The sequence below is a fragment of the Ranitomeya imitator genome, chromosome 2 (assembly GCF_032444005.1).
Source record: "Ranitomeya imitator isolate aRanImi1 chromosome 2, aRanImi1.pri, whole genome shotgun sequence".
NCBI classification, from domain to species: Eukaryota; Metazoa; Chordata; class Amphibia; order Anura; family Dendrobatidae; genus Ranitomeya; species Ranitomeya imitator.
In genome coordinates, this window is record NC_091283.1 from 76505711 (window position 1) to 76527745 (window position 22035).

Consider the following 22035-nt stretch of genomic DNA (forward strand, 5'->3'; position numbering starts at 1 on the left):
GAATGTAAACCGCTGCGTTTCCGTGCAGTTTTTCCGCAGCATGTGTACAGCGATTTTTGTTTCCCATAGGTTTACATTGAACTGTACACTCATGGGAAACTGCTGCGGATCCGCAGCGTTTTCCGCAGCGTGTGCACATACCTTTAGAATTAGGCTATGTGCACACGGTGCGGATTTGGCTGCGGATTCGCAGCAGTGTTCCATCAGGTTTACAGTACCATGTAAACATATGAAAAACCAAATCCGCTGTGCCCATGGTGCAGAAAATACCACGCGGAAACGCTGCGTTGTATTTTCCGCAGCATGTCAATTCTTTGTGCGGATTCCGCAGCGTTTTACACCTGTTCCTCAATAGGAATCCGCAGGTGAAATCCGCACAAAAAACACTGGAAATCCGCGGAAAATCCGCAGGTAAAAAACAGTGCCTTTTACCCGCAGATTTTTCAAAAATGGTGCGGAAATATCTCACACGAATCCGCAACGTGGGCACATAGCCTTAGGGTTAGGGTTGGAATTAGGGTTGTGGTTAGGGTTAGGGGTGTGTTGGGGTTAGTGTTGTGGTTAGGGGTGTGTTGGGGTTAGGGTTGTGATTAGGATTATGGCTACAGTTGGGATTAGGGTTAGGGGTGTGTTGGGGTTAGTGTTGGAGGTAGAATTGAGGGGTTACCACTGTTTAGGCACATCAGGGGTCTCCAAACGCAACATGGCGCCACCATTGATTCCAGCCAATCTCGTATTCAAAAAGTCAAATGGTGCTCCCTCACTTCCGAGCCCTGACGTGTGCCCAAACAGTGGTTTACCCCCACATATGGGGTACCAGCATACTCAGGACAAACTGCGCAACAATTACTGGGGTCCAATTTCTCCTGTTACCCTTGTGAATCTAAAAAAATGCTTGCTAAAACATAATTTTTGAGGAAAGAAAAATGATTTTTTATTTTCACGGCTCTGCGTTGTAAACGTCTGTGAAGCACTTGGGGGTTCAAAGTGCTCACCACATATCTAGATAAGTTCCTTGGGGGGTCTAGTTTCTAAAATGGGGTCACTTGTGGGGGGTTTCTACTGTTTAGGCACACCAGGGGCTCTGCAAACGCAACGTGACACCCGCAGACCATTCCATCAAAGTCTGCATTTCAAAAGTCACTACTTCCCTTCTGAGCCCCGACGTGTGCCCAAACAGTGGTTTACCCCCACATATGGGGTATCAGCGTACTCAGGAGAAACTGGACAACAACTTTTGGGGTCCAATTTCTCCTGTAACCCTTGGGAAAATAAAAAATTCTGGGCTAAATAATTATTTTTGAGGAAAGAAAACGTATTTATTATTTTCACGGCTCTGCATTATAAACTTCTATGAAGCACTTGGGGGTTCAAAGTGCTCACCACACATCTAGATAAGTTCCTTTCAGGGTCTAGTTTCCAAAATGGGGTCACTTGTGGGGGGTTTCTACTGTTTAGGCACATCAGGGGCTCTGCAAACGCAACGTGACGCCCGCAGAGCATTCCATCAAAGTCTGCATTTCAAAACGTCACTACTTCAATTCCAAGCCCCGGCATGTGCCCAAACAGTAGTTTACCCCCACATATGGGGTATCACCGTACTCAGGAGAAACTGGACAACAAATATTGGGGTCAAATTTCTCCTGTTACCCTTGGGAAAATTAAAAAATTCTGGGCTAAATAATTATTTTTGAGGAAAGAAAACGTATTTATTATTTTCACGGCTCTGCATTATAAACTTCTATGAAGCACTTGGGGGTTCAAAGTGCTCACCACACATCTAGATAAGTTCCTTTGGGGGTCTAGTTTCCAAAATGGGGTCACTTGTGGGGGGTTTCTACTGTTAAGCCACATCAGGGGCTCTGCAAACGCAACGTGACGCCCACAGAGCATTCCATCAAAGTCTGCATTTCAAAACGTCACTACTTCACTTCCGAGCCCCGGCATGTGCCCAAACAGTGATTTACCCCCACATATGGGGTATCAGCGTACTCAGGAGAAACTGGACAACAACTTTTGGGGTCAAATTTCTCCTGTTACCCTTGGGAAAATAAAAAATTGCAGGCTAAAAGATCATTTTTGAGAAAATAATTTTTTTTTTTTTTTTTTCATGGCTCTGCGTTATAAACTTCTGTGAAGCACTTGGGGGTTCAAAGTCCTCACCACACATCTAGATTAGTTCCTTTGGGGGTCTAGTTTCTAAAATGGTGTCATTTCTGGGGGATCTCCAATGTTTAGGCACACAGGGGCTCTCCAAACGTGACATGGTGTCCGCTAATGATTGGAGCTAATTTTCCATTTAAAAAGCCAAATGGCGTGCCATCCCTTCCGAGCCCTGCCGTGCGCCCAAACAGTGGTTTACCCCCACATATGGGGTATCAGCGTACTCAGGACAAACTGGACAACAATATTTGGGGTCCAATTTCTCCTATTATCCTTGGCAAAATAGGAAATTCCAGGCTAAAAAATCATTTTTGAGGAAAGAAAAATTATTTTTTATTTTCATGGCTCTGCGTTATAAACTTCTGTGAAGCACCTGGGGGTTTAAAGTGCTCAATATGCATCTAGATAAGTTCCTTGGGGGGTCTAGTTTCCAAAATGGGGTCACTTGTGGGGGAGCTCCAATGTTTAGGCACACAGGGGCTCTCCAAACGCGACATGGTGTCCGCTAACAATTGGAGCTAATTTTCCATTCAAAAAGTCAAATGGCACGCCTTCTCTTCCGAGCCCTGCCGAGTGCCCAAACAGTGGTTTACCCCCACATATGAGGTATCGGCGTACTCGGGAGAAATTGCCCAACAAATTTTATGATCCATTTTATCCTACTGCCCATGTGAAAATGAGAAAATTGAGGCGAAAAGAATTTTTTTGTGAAAAAAAATTACTTTTTCATTTTTACAGATCAATTTGTGAAGCACCTGAGGGTTTAAAGTGCTCACTAGGCATCTAAATTAGTTCCTTGGGGGGTCTAGTTTCCAAAATGGGGTCACTTGTGGGGGAGCGCCAATGTTTAGGCACACAGGAGCTATCCAAACGCGACATGGTGTCCGCTAACGATGGAAATAATTTTTCATTCAAAAAGTCAAATGGCGCTCCTTCCCTTCCGAGCCTTACCATGTGCCCAAACAGTGGTTTACCTCCACATGTGAGGTATTGGTGTACTCAGGAGAAATTGCCCAACACATTTTAGGATCCATTTTATCCTATTGCCCATGTGAAAATTAAAAAATTGAGGCTAAAAGAATTTATTTGTGAAAAAAAAGTACTTTTTCATTTTTACGGATCAATTTGTGAAGCACCTGGGGGTTCAAAGTGCTCACTATGCATCTAGATAAGTTCCTTGGGGCGTCTAGTTTCCAAAATGGGGTCACTTGTGGGGGAGCTCCAATTTTTAGGCACACGGGGGCTCTCCAAACGTGACATGGTGTCCGCTAAAGAGTGGAGCCAATTTTTGATTCAAAAAGTCAAATGGCGCTCCTTCCCTTCCAAGCCCTGCCGTGCGCCAAAACAGTGGTTTACCCCCACATATGAGGTATCAGCGTACTCAGGACAAATTGGACAACAACGTTCGTGGTTCAGTTTCTCCTTTTACCATTGGGAAAATAAAAAAATTGTTGCTAAAAGATAATTTTTGTGACTAAAAAGTTAAATGTTCATTTTTTCCTTCCATGTTGCTTCTGCTGCTGTGAAGCACCTGAAGGGTTAATAAACTTCTTGAATGTGGTTTTGAGTACCTTGAGGGGTGCAGTTTTTAGAATGGTGTCACTTTTGGGTATTTTCAGCCATATAGACCCCTCAAACTGACTTCAAATGTGAGGTGGTCCCTAAAAAAAATGGTTTTGTAAATTTCGTTGTAAAAATGACAAATCGCTGGTCGAATTTTAACCCTTATAACTTCCTAACAAAAAAAAATTTTGTTTCCAAAATTGTGCTGATGTAAAGTAAACATGTGGGAAATGTTATTTATTAACTATTTTGTGTCACATATCTCTCTGGTTTAACAGAATAAAAATTCAAAATGTGAAAATTGCGAAATTTTCAAAATTTTCGCCAAATTTCCGTGTTTATCACAAATAAATGCAGAATTTATTGACCTAAATTTACCACTAACATGAAGCCCAATATGTCACGAAAAAACAATCTCAGAACCGCTAGGATCCGTTGAAGCGTTCCTGAGTTATTACCTCATAAAGGGACACTGGTCAGAATTGCAAAAAACGGCAAGGTCTTTAAGGTCAAAATAGGCTGGGTCTTGAAGGGGTTAAGAACATCCTAAATAGGCAGTGTAAGCGGTTTATACCTTGTGGGAATAAAAGGACTAGAAATAGGAAAAACCCAATGTGGCTAAACAAAGAAGTAAGACAGGCAATTAACAGTAAAAAGAAAGCATTTGCACTACTAAAGCAGGATGGCACCATTGAAGCTCTAAAAAACTATAGGGAGAAAAATACTTTATCTAAAAAACTAATTAAAGCTGCCAAAAAGGAAACAGAGAAGCACATTGCTAAGGAGAGTAAAACTAATCCCAAACTGTTCTTCAACTATATCAATAGTAAAAGAATAAAAACAGAAAATGTAGGCCCCTTAAAAAATAGTGAGGAAAGAATGGTTGTAGATGACGAGGAAAAAGCTAACATATTAAACACCTTCTTCTCCACGGTATTCACGGTGGAAAATGAAATGCTAGGTGAAATCCCAAGAAACAATGAAAACCCTATATTAAGGGTCACCAATCTAACCCAAGAAGAGGTGCGAAACCGGCTAAATAAGATTAAAATAGATAAATCTCCGGGTCCGGATGGCATACACCCACGAGTACTAAGAGAACTAAGTAATGTAATAGATAAACCATTATTTCTTATTTTTAGTGACTCTATAGCGACAGGGTCTGTTCCGCAGGACTGGCGCATAGCAAATGTGGTGCCAATATTCAAAAAGGGCTCTAAAAGTGAACCTGGAAATTATAGGCCAGTAAGTCTAACCTCTATTGTTGGTAAAATATTTGAAGGGTTTCTGAGGGATGTTATTCTGGATTATCTCAATGAGAATAACTGTTTAACTCCATATCAGCATGGGTTTATGAGAAATCGCTCCTGTCAAACCAATCTAATCAGTTTTTATGAAGAGGTAAGCTATAGACTGGACCACGGTGAGTCATTGGACGTGGTATATCTCGATTTTTCCAAAGCGTTTGATACCGTGCCGCACAAGAGGTTGGTACACAAAATGAGAATGCTTGGTCTGGGGGAAAATGTGTGTAAATGGGTTAGTAACTGGCTTAGTGATAGAAAGCAGAGGGTGGTTATAAATGGTATAGTCTCTAACTGGGTCGCTGTGACCAGTGGGGTACCGCAGGGGTCAGTATTGGGACCGGTTCTCTTCAACATATTCATTAATGATCTGGTAGAAGGTTTACACAGTAAAATATCGATATTTGCAGATGATACAAAACTATGTAAAGCAGTTAATACAAGAGAAGATAGTATTCTGCTACAGATGGATCTCGATAAGTTGGAAACTTGGGCTGAAAGGTGGCAGATGAGGTTTAACAATGATAAATGTAAGGTTATACACATGGGAAGAGGGAATCAATATCACCATTACACACTGAACGGGAAACCACTGGGTAAATCTGACAGGGAGAAGGACTTGGGGATCCTAGTTAATGATAAACTTACCTGGAGCAGCCAGTGCCAGGCAGCAGCTGCCAAGGCAAACAGGATCATGGGGTGCATTAAAAGAGGTCTGGATACACATGATGAGAGCATTATACTGCCTCTGTACAAATCCCTAGTTAGACCGCACATGGAGTACTGTGTCCAGTTTTGGGCACCGGTGCTCAGGAAGGATATAATGGAACTAGAGAGAGTACAAAGGAGGGCAACAAAATTAATAAAGGGGATGGGAGAACTACAATACCCAGATAGATTAGCGAAATTAGGATTATTTAGTCTAGAAAAAAGACGACTGAGGGGCGATCTAATAACCATGTATAAGTATATAAGGGGACAATACAAATATCTCGCTGAGGATCTGTTTATACCAAGGAAGGTGACGGGCACAAGGGGGCATTCTTTGCGTCTGGAGGAGAGAAGGTTTTTCCACCAACATAGAAGAGGATTCTTTACTGTTAGGGCAGTGAGAATCTGGAATTGCTTGCCTGAGGAGGTGGTGATGGCGAACTCAGTCGAGGGGTTCAAGAGAGGCCTGGATGTCTTCCTGGAGCAGAACAATATTGTATCATACAATTATTAGGTTCTGTAGAAGGACGTAGATCTGGGTATTTATTATGATGGAATATAGGCTGAACTGGATGGACAAATGTCTTTTTTCGGCCTTACTAACTATGTTACTATGTTACTATGTTAGGCCCTTCAGACTGCTCACAGTAGTACGAGCAACATGCAGCCGCTTGGTGACGTGTAGGAAACTGCTACCAGGTAAGTAAGACTTTCCAACCAGCCGCTACTAAGGACTTCTTAATAGATAATGTCGATGTTTTTAGGGCCATTTGAATTTTGTTGCAGAAAGTTCTCCAACTGTTTGAATCCTTTGAAACAACACCATAAAGATGAATGAAATGGCTGAAATTTCTGCCCAAGAAATCTGCAGTGTGGGAATTCAGCCACCAAATTTACCTTCATGGGGATGACAGATTGTCATGTCTTTTAGATTGTGAGCCCCATTGGGGACAGTGATATTAATGTATGTAAACCGCTGCCGAATATGTTAACGCTATATAAAAATAAAGATTATTATTATAATGTCTTGTAATTTGATGAGCAGCATTCAGAATCAGTAATGAAGATGCAAAGATGTGCCGTAACATGACTTCTAACCATTCTTTCCAATCGGATGCGTCACAATATAATTTGACCCTGTCGGTACTGATTGCGCAGAGTATATATAGCAACACTTAGATGACAATTTAGTTGTCAGTTTCCAGGCGGAATAGCAGAAAAATAGATGCTTTAATAAAATATACCTCAAATAGTTCATATTTACTAGAATGTATGCACAATTAGCAGTTATTTAGAAAATTTGCATTTTATCCTAATTGCACAACCTGGATGGAATCTTTAGGAATTTTTCATTGGAAGGATTTGTTCACTTTTATTGTAATTTTTCAATCTTCAGACTCCACATTGAATATTTTCTCGGGGAGATGTTCTTGCTAGACAACAGCTGTGTAATTGAAGGTGGCTGTCACTTACATAAAGAATTAGTGCTGCTGAATTACGCATAGTTGCTCCCTATGTTATTCACAGGGTGATAAAGCTGCTGATTATTGGACCCAAAGTGTTCATTAATTATTGGTAGTATTATTTTTTTTATGCTATAGTTTTGCAAAACGGTGATTTGGAGCTTGGAAAATAGGACTATTAGTCCATTTTAAATTGCAAAAATTCCCTGATCCTTAATGTTCTACTCCCCCGTAGATGTGGGTTTAGTTACCATCAACTTTCCAAAGCTGCTGCTTACTTGACCCCTTATTCCCCTAAGTTATGGGGTCCACGTCTACAAAACAAACATTGTTCTTTGTGCATTGGCTGTTTGACAGTTCACGTCAGATCCCTGCCAAATGTAGCCTGTCATGTCACAATCCCCTCTAATATGTTTATGTTGTAAGCAGACCTTACAGGATCCAAATATTATTTATGGATTTGGGGTTTTTGAAATGAGCGCTGAGTGGTAGTAATGCCGACGTATTTCTGAACTGGTAAATTGAATCATTCTAATAATTTTCAGTAAAATGCTGCCAACGTGTGGATATAGTTACAGCAGCTGGTCTCAGGTTCCTCTGATGGGGCGCCAGCTTCTGAATAAAGAGTAGAAGAGTTAGCGGACTGCTCCAGAAAGGGGAGCAAAGATTCTATACTGAATTTACTTGTAAAATTCAGCGCAAAAGACATTTGAAATTGCTCCCAGCCGGAAGATTTATACTGAAGATCATCACTGACCTTACTTTACTGTAAAAGAAAACCTCATTCGTTAGCCGATTGAACGTCTATACATCTATTCCCATATATTTTCTCTGGCGAGTGACATCGGTCACTGTGCTAATGTCTCGTTTCCAGTGTCGGCACAGACGACATCTATTCACACATTCATAGCATCATGGCTACTACTAAAACTGTGCTTGTGACTGTATGTTTCAAGCATGGTCCTACAGGAGATGGAAGCCAGGGGAAATACAGCTATTTAGACCTAACATCCTCACCTCTCAACTTAGAAAGACAGAAAAGTGGGACACGTATATCACACTTATGGCCCCCATAGTATGATGCCCCCACAATGTCCTCCATACAGTATGATGTCCCTCACAATGTCCTCCACACAGTATGATGTCCCTCACAATGTCCTCCATACAGTATGATGTCCCTCACAATGTCCTCCACACAGTATGATGTCCCTCACAATGTCCTCCATACAGTATGATGTCCCTCACAATGTCCTTCACACAGTATGATGTCCCTAAAAGTGCCTTCTTACACATTAAAATGCTGCCCCATACATATAGTATAATACCCCCCCATTGTCCACATCCTCCCAGCATGGTGCCCCTCCACTGTACCCCAGTAATTAAAAAAAAAAACCATATCCCATGATGAGAAGATGTCTGCTCCGCCCTGTGTGTGGCTGGGTGCATCAGGGGTAATGTAATGACATTATCGCACTTCATTCGGTGAACGGTGGAGTGGGGAGCTGACGGCTCTCTACTCCACCATTATATTTAACTGTATCTGTGTCTTAAAGATGCAGCTACAGTTGTGTGGCGCCCCAGGGTCCTGGTTGTCACAGTGGCATTGCTTTCCTCCCGGGGAGAGTGATGCTACATTCAGAGGCAAGAAAGGATAACTGTAACCAGGTACCACAAACATGCAACACATTCACACTCCAGACCACCATGGGGAGCTTTTGATCCTATTTACTAGGTGACTCCCTATATATATACAGTGGGGCAAAAAAGTATTTAGTCAGTCAGCAGTAGTGCAAGTTCCACCACTTAAAAAGATGAGAGGCGTCTGTAATTTACATCATAGGTAGACCTCAACTATGGGAGACAAACTGAGAAAAAAAAATCCAGAAAATCACATTGTCTGTTTTTTTTATCATTTTTTTTGCATATTATGGTGGAAAATAAGTATTTGGTCAGAAACAAACAATCAAGATTTCTGGCTCTCACAGACCTGTAACTTCTTCTTTAAGAGTCTCCTCTTTCCTCCACTCATTACCTGTAGTAATGGCACCTGTTTAAACTTGTTATCAGTATAAAAAGACACCTGTGCACACCCTCAAACAGTCTGACTCCAAACTCCACTATGGTGAAGACCAAAGAGCTGTCAAAGGACACCAGAAACAAAATTGTAGCCCTGCACCAGGCTGGGAAGACTGAATCTGCAATAGCCAACCAGCTTGGAGTGAAGAAATCAACAGTGGGAGCAATAATTAGAAAATGGAAGACATACAAGACCACTGATAATCTCCCTCGATCTGGGGCTCCACGCAAAATCCCACCCCGTGGGGTCAGAATGATCACAAGAACGGTGAGCAAAAATCCCAGAACCACGCGGGGGGACCTAGTGAATGAACTGCAGAGAGCTGGGACCAATGTAACAAGGCCTACCATAAGTAACACACTACGCCACCATGGACTCAGATCCTGCAGTGCCAGACGTGTCCCACTGCTTAAGCCAGTGCATGTCCAGGCCCGTCTGAAGTTTGCTAGAGAGCATTTGGACGATCCAGAGGAGTTTTGGGAGAATGTCCTATGGTCTGATGAAACCAAACTGGAACTGTTTGGTAGAAACACAACTTGTCGTGTTTGGAGGAAAAAGAATACTGAGTTGCATCCATCAAACACCATACCTACTGTAAAGCATGGTGGTGGAAACATCATGCTTTGGGGCTGTTTCTCTGCAAAGGGGCCAGGACGACTGATCCGGGCACATGAAAGAATGAATGGGGCCATGTATCGTGAGATTTTGAGTGCAAACCTCCTTCCATCAGCAAGGGCATTGAAGATGAAACGTGGCTGGGTCTTTCAACATGACAATGATCCAAAGCACACCGCCAGGGCAACGAAGGAGTGGCTTCGTAAGAAGCATTTCAAGGTCCTGGAGTGGCCTAGCCAGTCTCCAGATCTCAACCCTATAGAAAACCTTTGGAGGGAGTTGAAAGTCTGTGTTGCCAAGAGAAAAGCCAAACACATCACTGCTCTAGAGGAGATCTGCATGGAGGAATGGGCCAACATACCAACAACAGTGTGTGGCAACCTTGTGAAGACTTACAGAAAACGTTTGACCTCTGTCATTGCCAACAAAGGATATATTACAAAGTATTGAGATGAAATTTTGTTTCTGACCAAATACTTATTTTCCACCATAATATGCAAATAAAATGTTAAAAAAACAGACAATGTGATTTTCTGGATTTTTTTCTCTCAGTTTGTCTCCCATAGTTGAGGTCTACCTATGATGTAAATTACAGACGCCTCTCATCTTTTTAAGTGGTGGAACTTGCACTATTGCTGACTGACTAAATACTTTTTTGCCCCACTGTATATATATATATATATAGGGTATTTATTATGATGGAATATAGGCTGAACTGGATGGACAAATGTCTTTTTTCGGCCTTACTATGTTACTATGTTATATATATAACTGGTAGTCTGTAGGGACAGTTAGTTAGTTTCAGACATCAGTCTGAGGAAGACAGAGGGTCAACGGAGCTGTGCATGCCCCCAGAGCTGCAGCTCCCAGAAAGAGACATTTTGAAAGCAGAATTGATTGCAGTGAGCGTGCAGGAGAGAAAGCACAGGAGAGGATACCAGAAGGGGACCAGCCCCAAGCAGGCTGCCTCCTTCTGAGGCGCAGAAACACCGGTAGCTGGAACACAAAGGTTGTGAGGACCTCCACGCCTTTCATCAGAGACCGGCAGGACAGCTAATTGCACGTTACCTGTCCGCACCCACACCCAGGAGGTACGGTGACACCCCACAGAGCCAGGTCATCTAAGAGTTCCTATAAACAGGCTCAAGTCACTACAAGTCAGTCATACGGGTTTTGTCCTATCCGGGGGGACAGAGAGAGAGATAACATCTGTGAGGACCTTATGTGAAGCTTAGCAGTAAGGGACTACACCACTACAGCGCAAAGGAAGGCTTCTATTCTTCACCTGGATAAGGGGACTCTGGACTTGCCTCCGAACAGACCGGACTCTGCCTGCCCTGTGGTCTGGTGCCCTGGACTGTGGCTGCTGAAACCAACAATAAACAAGGTAAAGAGACTGCAATCCTGTGCCTTCGTTCTTTTCTGCACCTCTCACCATACCATCATCTACTCACCTGGATCCTTGGGGATATACTTCACCTGTGGGAAGATATACCATCTAGCTGCCATAACATCACCCCAGCGGACCACTTAAAGCAGCGTCGGTCACCCCGACCGAATACCACAGGTAGTGTCACGAACATAAACTTTATCCTTTCAAAGACCTTTCCCTTTTACATGGGCGCCCAGATCCACGGACCAGGTTGCAGCCACTGTGACATCCCCCTGTGAACAGCAGGACCTGGTACAGAGTACCCTTTAGCCCATGGGGCGACTCAGTTGAAGGTAGAACAGTTCTCAAATCCCTGGATTGGCTCCCTGGACTGGCTCAGGAGTGTTGGGAAACATTCTGATATTTTAGCACAAGGGACTTTCTAACCAGTGAATAGGTATTAACTATTATATTGTTCATCGGCTCCTCGTTCCAGCGCTAACGCTGAAGATGCAGTCAGATACTGTCCGCCCACTAGAAGCCAAAGATTTCCAGGTGATCTTAAAAAATGGAGATGTCCTCCTGACCTTTGTACTGTGTATGTAGGAGCTGTGTTATTACAGCCAGGTATATTTTACTCTGCGACGCCGAGGTATTTCATAAAGCATATAGTTTGAAAATCCGGCCAGTGACTATCTCAGATGACTAGTCTGGGGCAGGCCTCAGGTGTCTTCTTTCTGCCCTGCTCTCCTAGACTGACGGGTCTCATTTTACACACATAGGGAGAGACCTGTCAGTCTAGGGGAGCAGGGTGGGGAGAAGCCACCAGGGACCTGCCTCAGACCAGTCACCGGAGATACATTAGTCTGTCAGCTGCCCCTACCGATATCAATGGGTTCTGCACTAATGGGTATTGGGGAGCCAGTTAACTGATCGGGAGAGATGTTGGTCTGACATGTCTGATTTTGGACTGCCAATCACTTTGTTCTGCTGCAGATAGGCCGATGGCAGAGATGTCTATCTGAGTCTTTCTCATAGTGAACACAGGAGCACTCCTGTCTATGGGAGAGGAAGCCAAGATGGACGTCAACCGAATTATCATGTGAATCATTGTTCGGCTGACGGCCATTTAATGTGGATGCGCAGCCTCGACTTCTGGTGTCTTTGGAGCAATATGTTTTAATGTCAGATGCTGACTCACTTCTCTGCAGTAGGACTGACATTTGTTCCTGACAGACCCGACCTGAATGTCTGTCTTTCCACACGTTGCATGCATATCATACTGTACGTCGGCTGTGGATTACACAGCGCTATTTATACTGCTGTGCATCCTGCCAAGCGAGGACCAGACCCAGGTGGTCAGAAACAAATGGGTTATAACAATTAGTTACATGTAACAAGCACCATCTGAAGTCCAGAGTATAAAGATGGTGATATATTGTGGCTTATGTATCTTCCATCTCCATCTCTACTTGTGCTAGCCTCTAGGCATTAGACTAGCCTCCAGTCCAAACCTGAGAGCCCGTGTTGGCAGACACCAGGATGTCCGACGTGTACCCCACAGACTCTCCTGCATCCATGTTTTAATGTGAAACAATAAAGAAGTTTTTATGGGACGTGAGTGCCACCATTTTCTTCTTTTTCATAGACCCCAAGATGAGCTTTGCACTTTGCTTTGCTTTGAGATCTACATTATAGGTCCTGGGATTCTTATTCGGAAAAATATTTAACAATCCAGGATCTTTCACTGTATGGAAATATGCCAGTGAGAGCTAATCCTGATATTACAGGACAAGGTTTCTTTTGTAGTTTACCCAGGGCTTGACCTAATCTTATTCTCCATATCTTGACTCATTAAATTAAATAATACTTCCACCCTAAAAAAAAAAAATTATGACCCTAGACAAATTTAAATTGAATGTGACAAAATGATTTTTCTGGCCGTTGAAGGGTTATCTGGGACCAGAGGACATATCTACCTTACGATAGCTTGTCAATATCAGATTGATGATTGTTGTGGTGTTGGGGGGTGACAACTACCCTGTTTCCCCGAAAGTAGGACCCCCCCCGAAAGTAAGACAGGGTGGGGGTTTCGGGGGGGTCCTCCAATGTAAGGCCTCCCCCGAATGTAAGGCAGGGTTGGGGGGGCCGCTGTGAAATGTAAGGCCCTTACCTTTGGGCTACCGCTGTCCCCCATTGGGTCCCCAGGCTCCAGAGGTGTCCTCAGGTGCAGCTGGGCGGGTCCAGCGCTCATGGGGTTAACTCGCCGTGTTAACCCCGCAATCTGTCCAGCTCAACAGCTCATTGGCCGCCCCTGCTCCCCACGTCACCGCCGGCCCCCGGCTCGAGTGCTGATTGGCCCAGCAGCTCGGGCTGTAATTGGCCGCCCCAGCCCCACGTCACCGCTGTTTCCCTGCTGATTGGCACAGCGTTCCCTGCAGCACAGGCCTTCCGCACCCACAGCCGCACCGCAGAGGAAAACGTCCAGCATTTAAAAACCAAGTAGGGAAACATGTACTGTATTGGGTATGGGGCTGTGTGCAGTGGGATACGGCACTGTTATGGGGTATGGGGCTGTGTGCAGTGGGATACGGCACTGTTATGGTATGCAGGCAGAGGGTATACGGCAATTACCGTACAGTACCGTACCATAGTGTGTTACTGTTACCGTACTTTGATTTGTTGTCTGCTTTCCAGTTGAACGGTGTAACGTTAAGTACTGTACTGAATTTGAAAATTGTCTTTTTTTTCCGGCTAATGTAAGACCTCCCCCGAAAGTAAGACAGGGTGGGACTTTTTGGGGTAAAATTAATGTAAGACAAGGTCTTACTTTCGGGGAAACACGGTAGCACCTCACCCATCACTTTCCTTTTTTACCAGGCACAGCGCCATATTATTAGTAGTGGTTGTGCCTTGTATTACACCTCACTCGCAATCACTTAAAGAAGCACACCTCCTCCTCCTCCCATCAAAGTTTTATCCTAATATATCGCAGTCATCTTTCTATATAGCACTGTGTGCTTACAATTGCTCATTTTGCCTTTCTACACAGATGATTCTTCTCTTTTCCATTAGTTCTATGAAATCACGTGATTAATAACTGACTAACTGAATCCTTACATATATGCTAGCCACCTTAGGGAGAGACCCAAGTTGGGCTAAATGTAGCGGGACGAAAGAATTATGCTGCTTGCAAGTACTTTCCGTTTCAGGAAAGCATCCACTATATAACTGAATCCTTCTAAGCTCTATGTAGAAACAGAAGTCTCATATCCCCGTATGCCTCATGAGTCACTGCAAAAGTCCCTGGCAGGGGGAAGGAGGAGCAGCTGGATCAGGAGTTGAAGAGGAGAATTATAAATGCAGGGACCAGAGACTTCCTGTTTCTACATAGAGCAGATAAAATAATTAACTGGGTAGAAAGGCAAAATCAGCAATTGATCAGCAAAAGGGAACACTAAAATCCCACATCCTAGATATCACTGAATGAAATATTCCAGTTGTAAATCTTTATTCATTGCATAGTGGAATGTGTTGAGAACAATAAAACCTAAAAATTGTCAACGTAAATCACAACTAATATCCCACGAAGGTCTGGAGTTGGAATGATGCTCAAAATCAAAGTGTAAAATTAAGTTACAGGCTGGTCCAACTTCAGTGGAAATGCCTCAAGACAAGGAAATGATGCTCAGTAGTGTGTGTGGCCTCCACGTGCCTGTATGATCTCCCTACAATGCCTGGGCATGCTCCTGATGAGGCGGCAGAGGGTCTCCTGAGGGATCTCTCCCAGACCTGGACTAAAGCATCCGCCAACTCCTGGATAGTCTGTGGTGCAACGTAACGTTGGTGGATGGTGCGAGACATGATGTCCCAGATGTGTTCAATCGGATTCAGGTCTGGGGAACGGGCGGGCCAGTCCATAGCTTCAATGCCTTTTTCTTGCAGGAACTGCTGACACACTGCAGCCACATGAGGTCTGGCATTGTCCTGCATTAGGAGGAACCCAGGGCCAACCGCACCAGCATATGGTCTCACAAGGGGTCTGAGGATCTCATCTCGGTACCTAATGGCAGTCAGGCTACCTCTGGTGAGCACATGGAAGGCTGTGCGGCCCTCTAAAGAAATGCCACCCCACAATATTACTGACCCACTGCCAAATCAGTCATGCTGAAGGATGTTGCAGGTAGCAGATCGTTCTCCACGGCGTCTCCAGACTCTGCCACGTCTGTCACATGTGCTCAGTGTGAACCTGCTTTCATCTGTGAAGAGCACAGGGCGCCAGTGGCGAATTTGCCAATCCTGGTGTTCTTTGGAAAATGCCAAGCGGTTTGCATGGTGTTGGGCTGTAAGCCCAACCCCCATCTGTGGATGTCGGGCACTCAGACAATCCTCATGGAGTCGGTTTCTAAGGCTAGGTTCAGATTGCGTTAGTGCAATCCGTTTAGCGCCTAGCGCTAGCGGATTGCGCTAACGCAATGTGTTGTAAAGGGGTTGCGTTAAACGTCCCTGCTCTCGCAGATCTCCGATCTGCGAGAGCGGGGAACGGACCGCGGGCGCGCCTCGGACGCTGCAAGCAGCGTCCGCGGCGCGCCACAAAACAACGGCACATCGCTAGCGCGTGCCGAAAATGGCATGCGCTAGTGATGCGCGTCCCCATTGCTGTTAATGGGCGCGCTAGCGGACGCGTTGAACGGCGTTAATTTCGCCGTGCAACGCTGTCCGTTAGCGCGGTCCCATTAACGCAATGGGAACCTAGCCTAACCGTTTGTGCAGACACATGTACATTTGTGGCCTGCTGGAGGTCATTTTGCAGGACTCTGGCAGTGCTCCTCCTGTTCCTCCTTGCACAAAGGCTGAGGTAGCGGTCCTCCTGCTGGGTTGTTGCCCTCCTATGGCCTCCTCCACGTCTCTTGGTTGTCCAATCTTAGAAAAAAGTACCTCTTGTGTCAACAGGTGGCACACTCAGCCTTAGGGCAGAGATAGACTGCCGTATAACTCATGTGATGATCCCAACGCACTACATGGTCTGGCCCGGCACCTCTGCTGACCTGAACATGACAGCGTAATGTATTGCTAGGCAGCTGTGAAGTTCAGGTCAGGAGAGCATCATCACACGAGTTATACGGCAGTCTGTCTCTGCCCTTATTCATATAAGCGGCAATACCAGATCAAGCTTATGGGCAAAAGTGTCACTATTTTTTTTTTTTTTTTTAGAAAAAAAGGCAAACATTTTTATAATTTCCGATATCAAACATGCATGTTTCACAGACAGCTGATATACTTTCATCCTTCTCCATAAAGGTTAATATCTGCATGCTCATTTAAAGGGAACCGTATAAACTAAAACCACCATCTTTAATCGCCCTATTACCACAGTCCATCAACCTGTATGTAAGCCACTAATTCTCTCTCTATATCCTAAAAAGTACCTTTTATAAGTGAAATAAACACAATCATCGCTGGTCAGTGCCTTCTTGGCAGAATCGCCATTCGCCTGCTTTGATTAATGTGGATCCACAAATCACCGAGAAGAACACTGCCCTTCATCGATCTGTGGATGACGTAGAAGGTGTCATCATCATTAATCATGGCAGGAAGGTGGCGAATCTGCTGATAGAGGAGGCGCAGACCAGTGATGTTCCCAAGACCAGACCGTGCTGGTTAGCAGGCAGTGGGAGAGACTTATAAAAGCTCATTTTGGGATTCACAGGGGGGAGGGGGGGTTGTGGACTGTACAGGTGGTTGCTTTTTCATATTGATAAAAAGTGGTGGTAGGTCCTTTTGAAGTATAATGAATAATGTCTGCTTGCCGGAAGCTTCATGGCTTTCCATGGCCGAGTAGCTGCATGCTAGCCTTACATCACCAAGCACAATGCCACGTGTGGGATGGAGAGGTGTAAAGCTGCCGTCTCTGGACTCTGGAGCAGCGGGAACGCGCTCTGCGGAGTGACGGATCACACTGGCAGCCTGCTGGACTTGGGTGTCCCAGGTCTTTAGTCCATATAGTGTATACGTCTTACCCACAGCACAAACCTCATATAAACGAATGTCAGTCATACTTAATGGTGTAGGGAAATTCATTATTAATATATGGTGGCTCGTGGTGTGGGCTTTATGGTGGCATAAGGGGGAAGTAATAATACATAGTAGCACTTGGGGGCTGTATATGGTGGCATATAGTGTTTGGGGACGGGTGGGACATTGTGAAAAATAGCTGTCAGTGGAATAAAAGGTGTAGGGCACTTTAAGATCTCCTAGTGCGAGTGACCTGTGTACAGCGCTATGGAATATGTTGGTGCTATTTAAGAAATAAGTAAATCCCATTTTCACGGTGCTGGCATATGATAACTATAGGGGAGGGAGGCTCTAGGAGTCGTCTGACTTATACTTTCCATTGATGACCCATGCGGCACATCTTTTCTTTGATCCCTGAGTGGGATATTGGGTTTCATTAAGGGGAGGGTTTGTATGCAACTGCATAGTCTTGTATGCTAATTTAGAAATTGGAGTAGTTGTGTGGGCATCTTATATGTACACTTTTTTTTTTTTGGACCCTATTCTTCTCCCAAAAGATAACCAAAAATGGTCTTGCTTTTCAGGCAGGATTAAACACGAAATCCCTTGAGGGGGGTGTGAACATTTGCCTCCGGCTCCTTATTAATAGCTGCTGTAAATGTATGTTATCAAACAGTAGGGCTGTATCTGCTCAGGACGGACAGACGTCTGTCGCCACTTGTTACAATGGCTTTTGAAAGACACTCAGGTAAATGAATGGTAATTGGGGCCATAGAAGAATAAGCGAAAGATGATTTTGATTATTGTGGGGTTTTAAGCTTAGTTTTACATGACTTTTGTCTGGCTTATATCAGGTGTCGTGTTATTTTATGGTTTGCTTTAGTGGAATACATCCTATAACCATCATATATGGCCGATGCAAATCTTAACGTTAACTTCCATCAGATAGTTTGGAGCTGATGAAAGTTCAGACATTGATCTGTCCTGCTGTCCTATAGATATTTCTATACTGAGTTTAGATTCTTTTTTTTTTTATTTTGCTTTTTACAACTATTTCCTCCACTTGTTTATTGTACATGTCTTCGATAATTGATCCGAGTAGTGAATCTAGTGAAGTGTGATGAGAACGGTCTGTGGATACATTACAGCATGTTTTCATAAGGAGGATACATTGGAGGAAACAAGAATAGTTTGTAAGGAATGATGAGGAGATGACGATGTTTGTATTGAATGTATAACAAATATAGTGTCTTATCTGGAAGTTACGGACCTGACTTATCCTGTCTACAATCCCTTGTCTGCGAGTGACTTGTAGTTCTATAAAACATCATGGAAAGTTCTACAACTTTGATAATCATATCAGAAAACTTCCTAAAAGAATAACTGTCCTCGCTTCTCACCGCGCGGCTTCCATTGTTATAAACGGCTCTCGCAAAATTAAACTTTCACTGTGATTGTCGGCTGCGGGGAATGAAGATCAATTTTTCTTTAAATGAACATTGATTCATAATTTTGCCATCACAGAATGAGAACACTTTATTCTCGGCTGGGTAGAGAATAGAGAACGGCTGTAGGCAGAATATACTATACATTTACACCATATAGGTGATTCCTTATCTCACTCCTCACAAAAGGTGGGGTCACCATATGTCAGATATTCTGGCTATTCCTGCAGATATCCAATAAGGTTCACAGAGTTCGGCGTCGGCACACTGTAAGTGAACGGTGTCACGTAGCGAACAGCAACATACTGCAGCCATGACAACTTAGAAAAAATCCAACCTGTTCTTTTAGCAACTTGCTTGTTGCAGGTGGCAGTGCAACCGCATTCATTTACATTGTGCTCTGATGTAGCAGCGGCATACAGCATTGGTATTGTTCGGCTGATAGCCATGTCATGTCTATGGCTGCCTTAAAGGAGTATTCCCATCTCCAAGATCCTATCCCAATATGTATTAGGTGTAATAATTATAATATTGGCAAATATCTCCAATTAGAAATGTAGTATAGTTCTTCTGATTAGCGATCTCACTTACCCAATGTGCATGGCATTGCAGTAGCTTAAGTATCCATGGTTAAGACCACTCATATAGTGACAGTTTTTAGTGGTCGTAACAATAGATACCTAATTTACTGCAAAGTCCTGTACATGGGGCAAGCAAAATAGCTAATCAGAAGAACTATACTACATTTCTAAATGGAGGTATTTGCTAATTTTACTTTTATTACATCTACTACATACTGGGATTGGATATTGGAGATGGGAATACCCCTTTAAGTTTTTACTATTGAGAGCATGTCTACATCTGAATCTGAGCACAAATGAAACACTCTTGAATGTCACATCCATTCCCTGTCTGATAATGTACAGCGTCAGCCAACTGTTCCAGAAGATAAATGAGTGTATAAACTTCACGACCGTGACTATACTGTGTAAGAATGTTAGATGACTGGCAATTGTTGTCAGGGCTGTAAACAGCTGAAAGCTACAACCATAGTGATAGAAATTCTGCTGTGGAACTCATCACCCAGGGCAGTCACTTCCCAGTGTTTGGATATTAATTGACCTCTGTCAGCCCAATCTGACTATATACACTGAGCACATAGCCTTGTAGAGGATATAGCCCCTATAAAAATTGCACCTTTAGTGTTCTGATCGCTGTCTCCTTTCTGCTTAAATTTAAATGTAATCAAATATGCCAATTAGGATCTGGGTGTACCCTTGGTGTGGCCACCCACAAGAATTGCATACTCCACCTCCTTCGCTAGTGAGGAACAACAATGGCTTACTTGTTTGGAGAAAAAGCTCAGGAATGCCTGTGCTGTCAATCTCCAGGGATGGAGGAGAGGACAGGGGGGTGAATGGTGCACTGAGCTAAATAGCCACACTGAGGGTGCACTGAGTTATTTAGCTACACTAAGGGTGGACAGAGCTGTTTGGCCACATTGATGGCGGTGCACTGAGCTGTTTGGCCACACTGAGGGTGCACTGAGCTGTTTGGCCACATTGATGGTGGTGCGCTGAGCTATTTAGCCACACTGAGGGTGCGCTGAGCTGTTTGGCCACACTGAGGGTACACTGAGCTGTTGGGCCACACTGAGGGTGCGCTGAGCTGTTTGGCCACACTAAGGGTGCACTGAGCTGTTGGGCCACACTGAAAGTGCGCTGAGCTGTTTGGCCACACTGCGGGTACACAGAGCTGTTTAGCCATACTGAGGGTGCATGGAGCTGTTTGGCCACACTGAGGGTGCACTGAGCTGTTTGGCCATACTGAGGGTGCACCTCAATCATCATGCTTATTAGAAGAAGTGTCGGGGATACTGACAGTATGAAGTTAGCAGCGCTGTTGTCCAGCTGCCATGCAGTACTAACATGGCCATTGGACCTGGGTCCTGGGAATCCTTTTACTCAACTCTAGTGCCGACCACTGAGCCACTGGGGAAAAATGTGAAGTTTAAGTAACATTGCAGAATCCTCATTTTCACAATCATCACATTATAATTGGGATATCTAGTAAGCTTAGCGTGTATAATATGAACACCAGACCACAGGGAGTTCATCAGGATTACAGTATAATCTCAGCTGATAATTAGTTCATTATGCTGTTCACAGCTCATTAACGCAGCCATTATTAAGTAGTCAACATTTTAATTGCGGTCATCATGGAATTATCCAATTATCACTGAGCACTTCTCCTGGTGCTGGGATCTCACCCCATGTGGATCGTAGATCTCTAAGGTGAGCGGTCAGGGAAACGTCCTATACAGCTCCACTTACATAGGTAAGATGACTGGCAATTTCTGACATGGAGATTGTTCTTGTACAGAACTTTGATTTTAGATCACTTTTCTGTACAGACTTTGACTTCTTAAAATAAAACACTTCCAATTACTATATTTATAATTGATGTACATTAGAAACAAGTGTTTGATTTGAAGACTTTTTTGAGCTGAACTTGTTCTTACTTTAAAGTTATGGATGCGAGGTTGGAGCATAGTACCAAGGTCCGGACTTTTTTCCATATGATCAGGACTGGTGAGCTGGTTAATCTAGCCTTGGTCCAGCTCCTGGCACCTCCATTGATCACTTGATTGACTTTAGTAACAGATATGTCTGGCACTGCAGTTTAGTCCCAATCACTTGAATGACTTTGCCAAAATCATCAGGAAATATCCAGTGCTGTGCTTCAAGGAAATCTACTTCTTTCTCCACTCATAAGACATTTCTTCCACTCCCACTCCTGTCAACTTCTTTCTGAAAAACTGCTAAAATACAAAACAAGTCTATAGAGAGGGGTTGGGATTGGGAGAGGAGGAGTAGAGTGAGAGGGCATAGACAGACATATTGTACTGTGGTTCTCTAGTGAGTGCTGGATTCACAGTTACACTGCTTAGTACTGTTGTATAATTTCATGCTGCTGCCTCTGAACATGACCTACATAGCCACAGTAGAGCAGGAATCCTTCATGTCTGTGTGTGCAGTGCATGGGAGACGTTCAGCTGCTGGTTTCCTGCCACTACCAGGACCCAACTAAAAACTAAAACCTGCAGAAGAGAAAGCTGGTAAAAAAAGCAGGATACAGGTCATAGTGGCCAGAAAATAGTGTCATTGCTCTAGTAGTGCATGCACTTGGAAACTTTTTCTGAAAAGTTGCCTGAAATGACAGGTACACTTTAGGTATTGAAGAACTGAAAAACAAAGGTCCACATTTATTATACATTGTTACCCATTTGTGGCATAATCTCCTCCAA

At 43.9% G+C, this 22035-nt stretch overlaps 1 protein-coding gene across 3 annotated transcripts in view; it reads left to right on the forward strand.

Moving 5' to 3' along the window:
- Positions 1-22035, forward strand: part of FHL1 (four and a half LIM domains 1) — a 130729-nt gene that overhangs the window by 75921 nt on the left and 32773 nt on the right. The window contains exon 1 of one of the 3 annotated variants that reach the window (XM_069746985.1): positions 6376-6440. The exons of 1 other annotated variant lie outside the window; for it this stretch is intronic. Coding sequence is in view for 1 of the 2 variants with exons in the window: in XM_069746983.1 (XP_069603084.1) it covers positions 18010-18031 (22 nt within the window). In the remaining variant the exon portion in view is untranslated. Of the gene's footprint in view, positions 1-6375; positions 6441-17946; positions 18032-22035 lie in introns of those variants that run through there. One more of the 3 variants, XM_069746983.1, reaches the window with a different exon arrangement.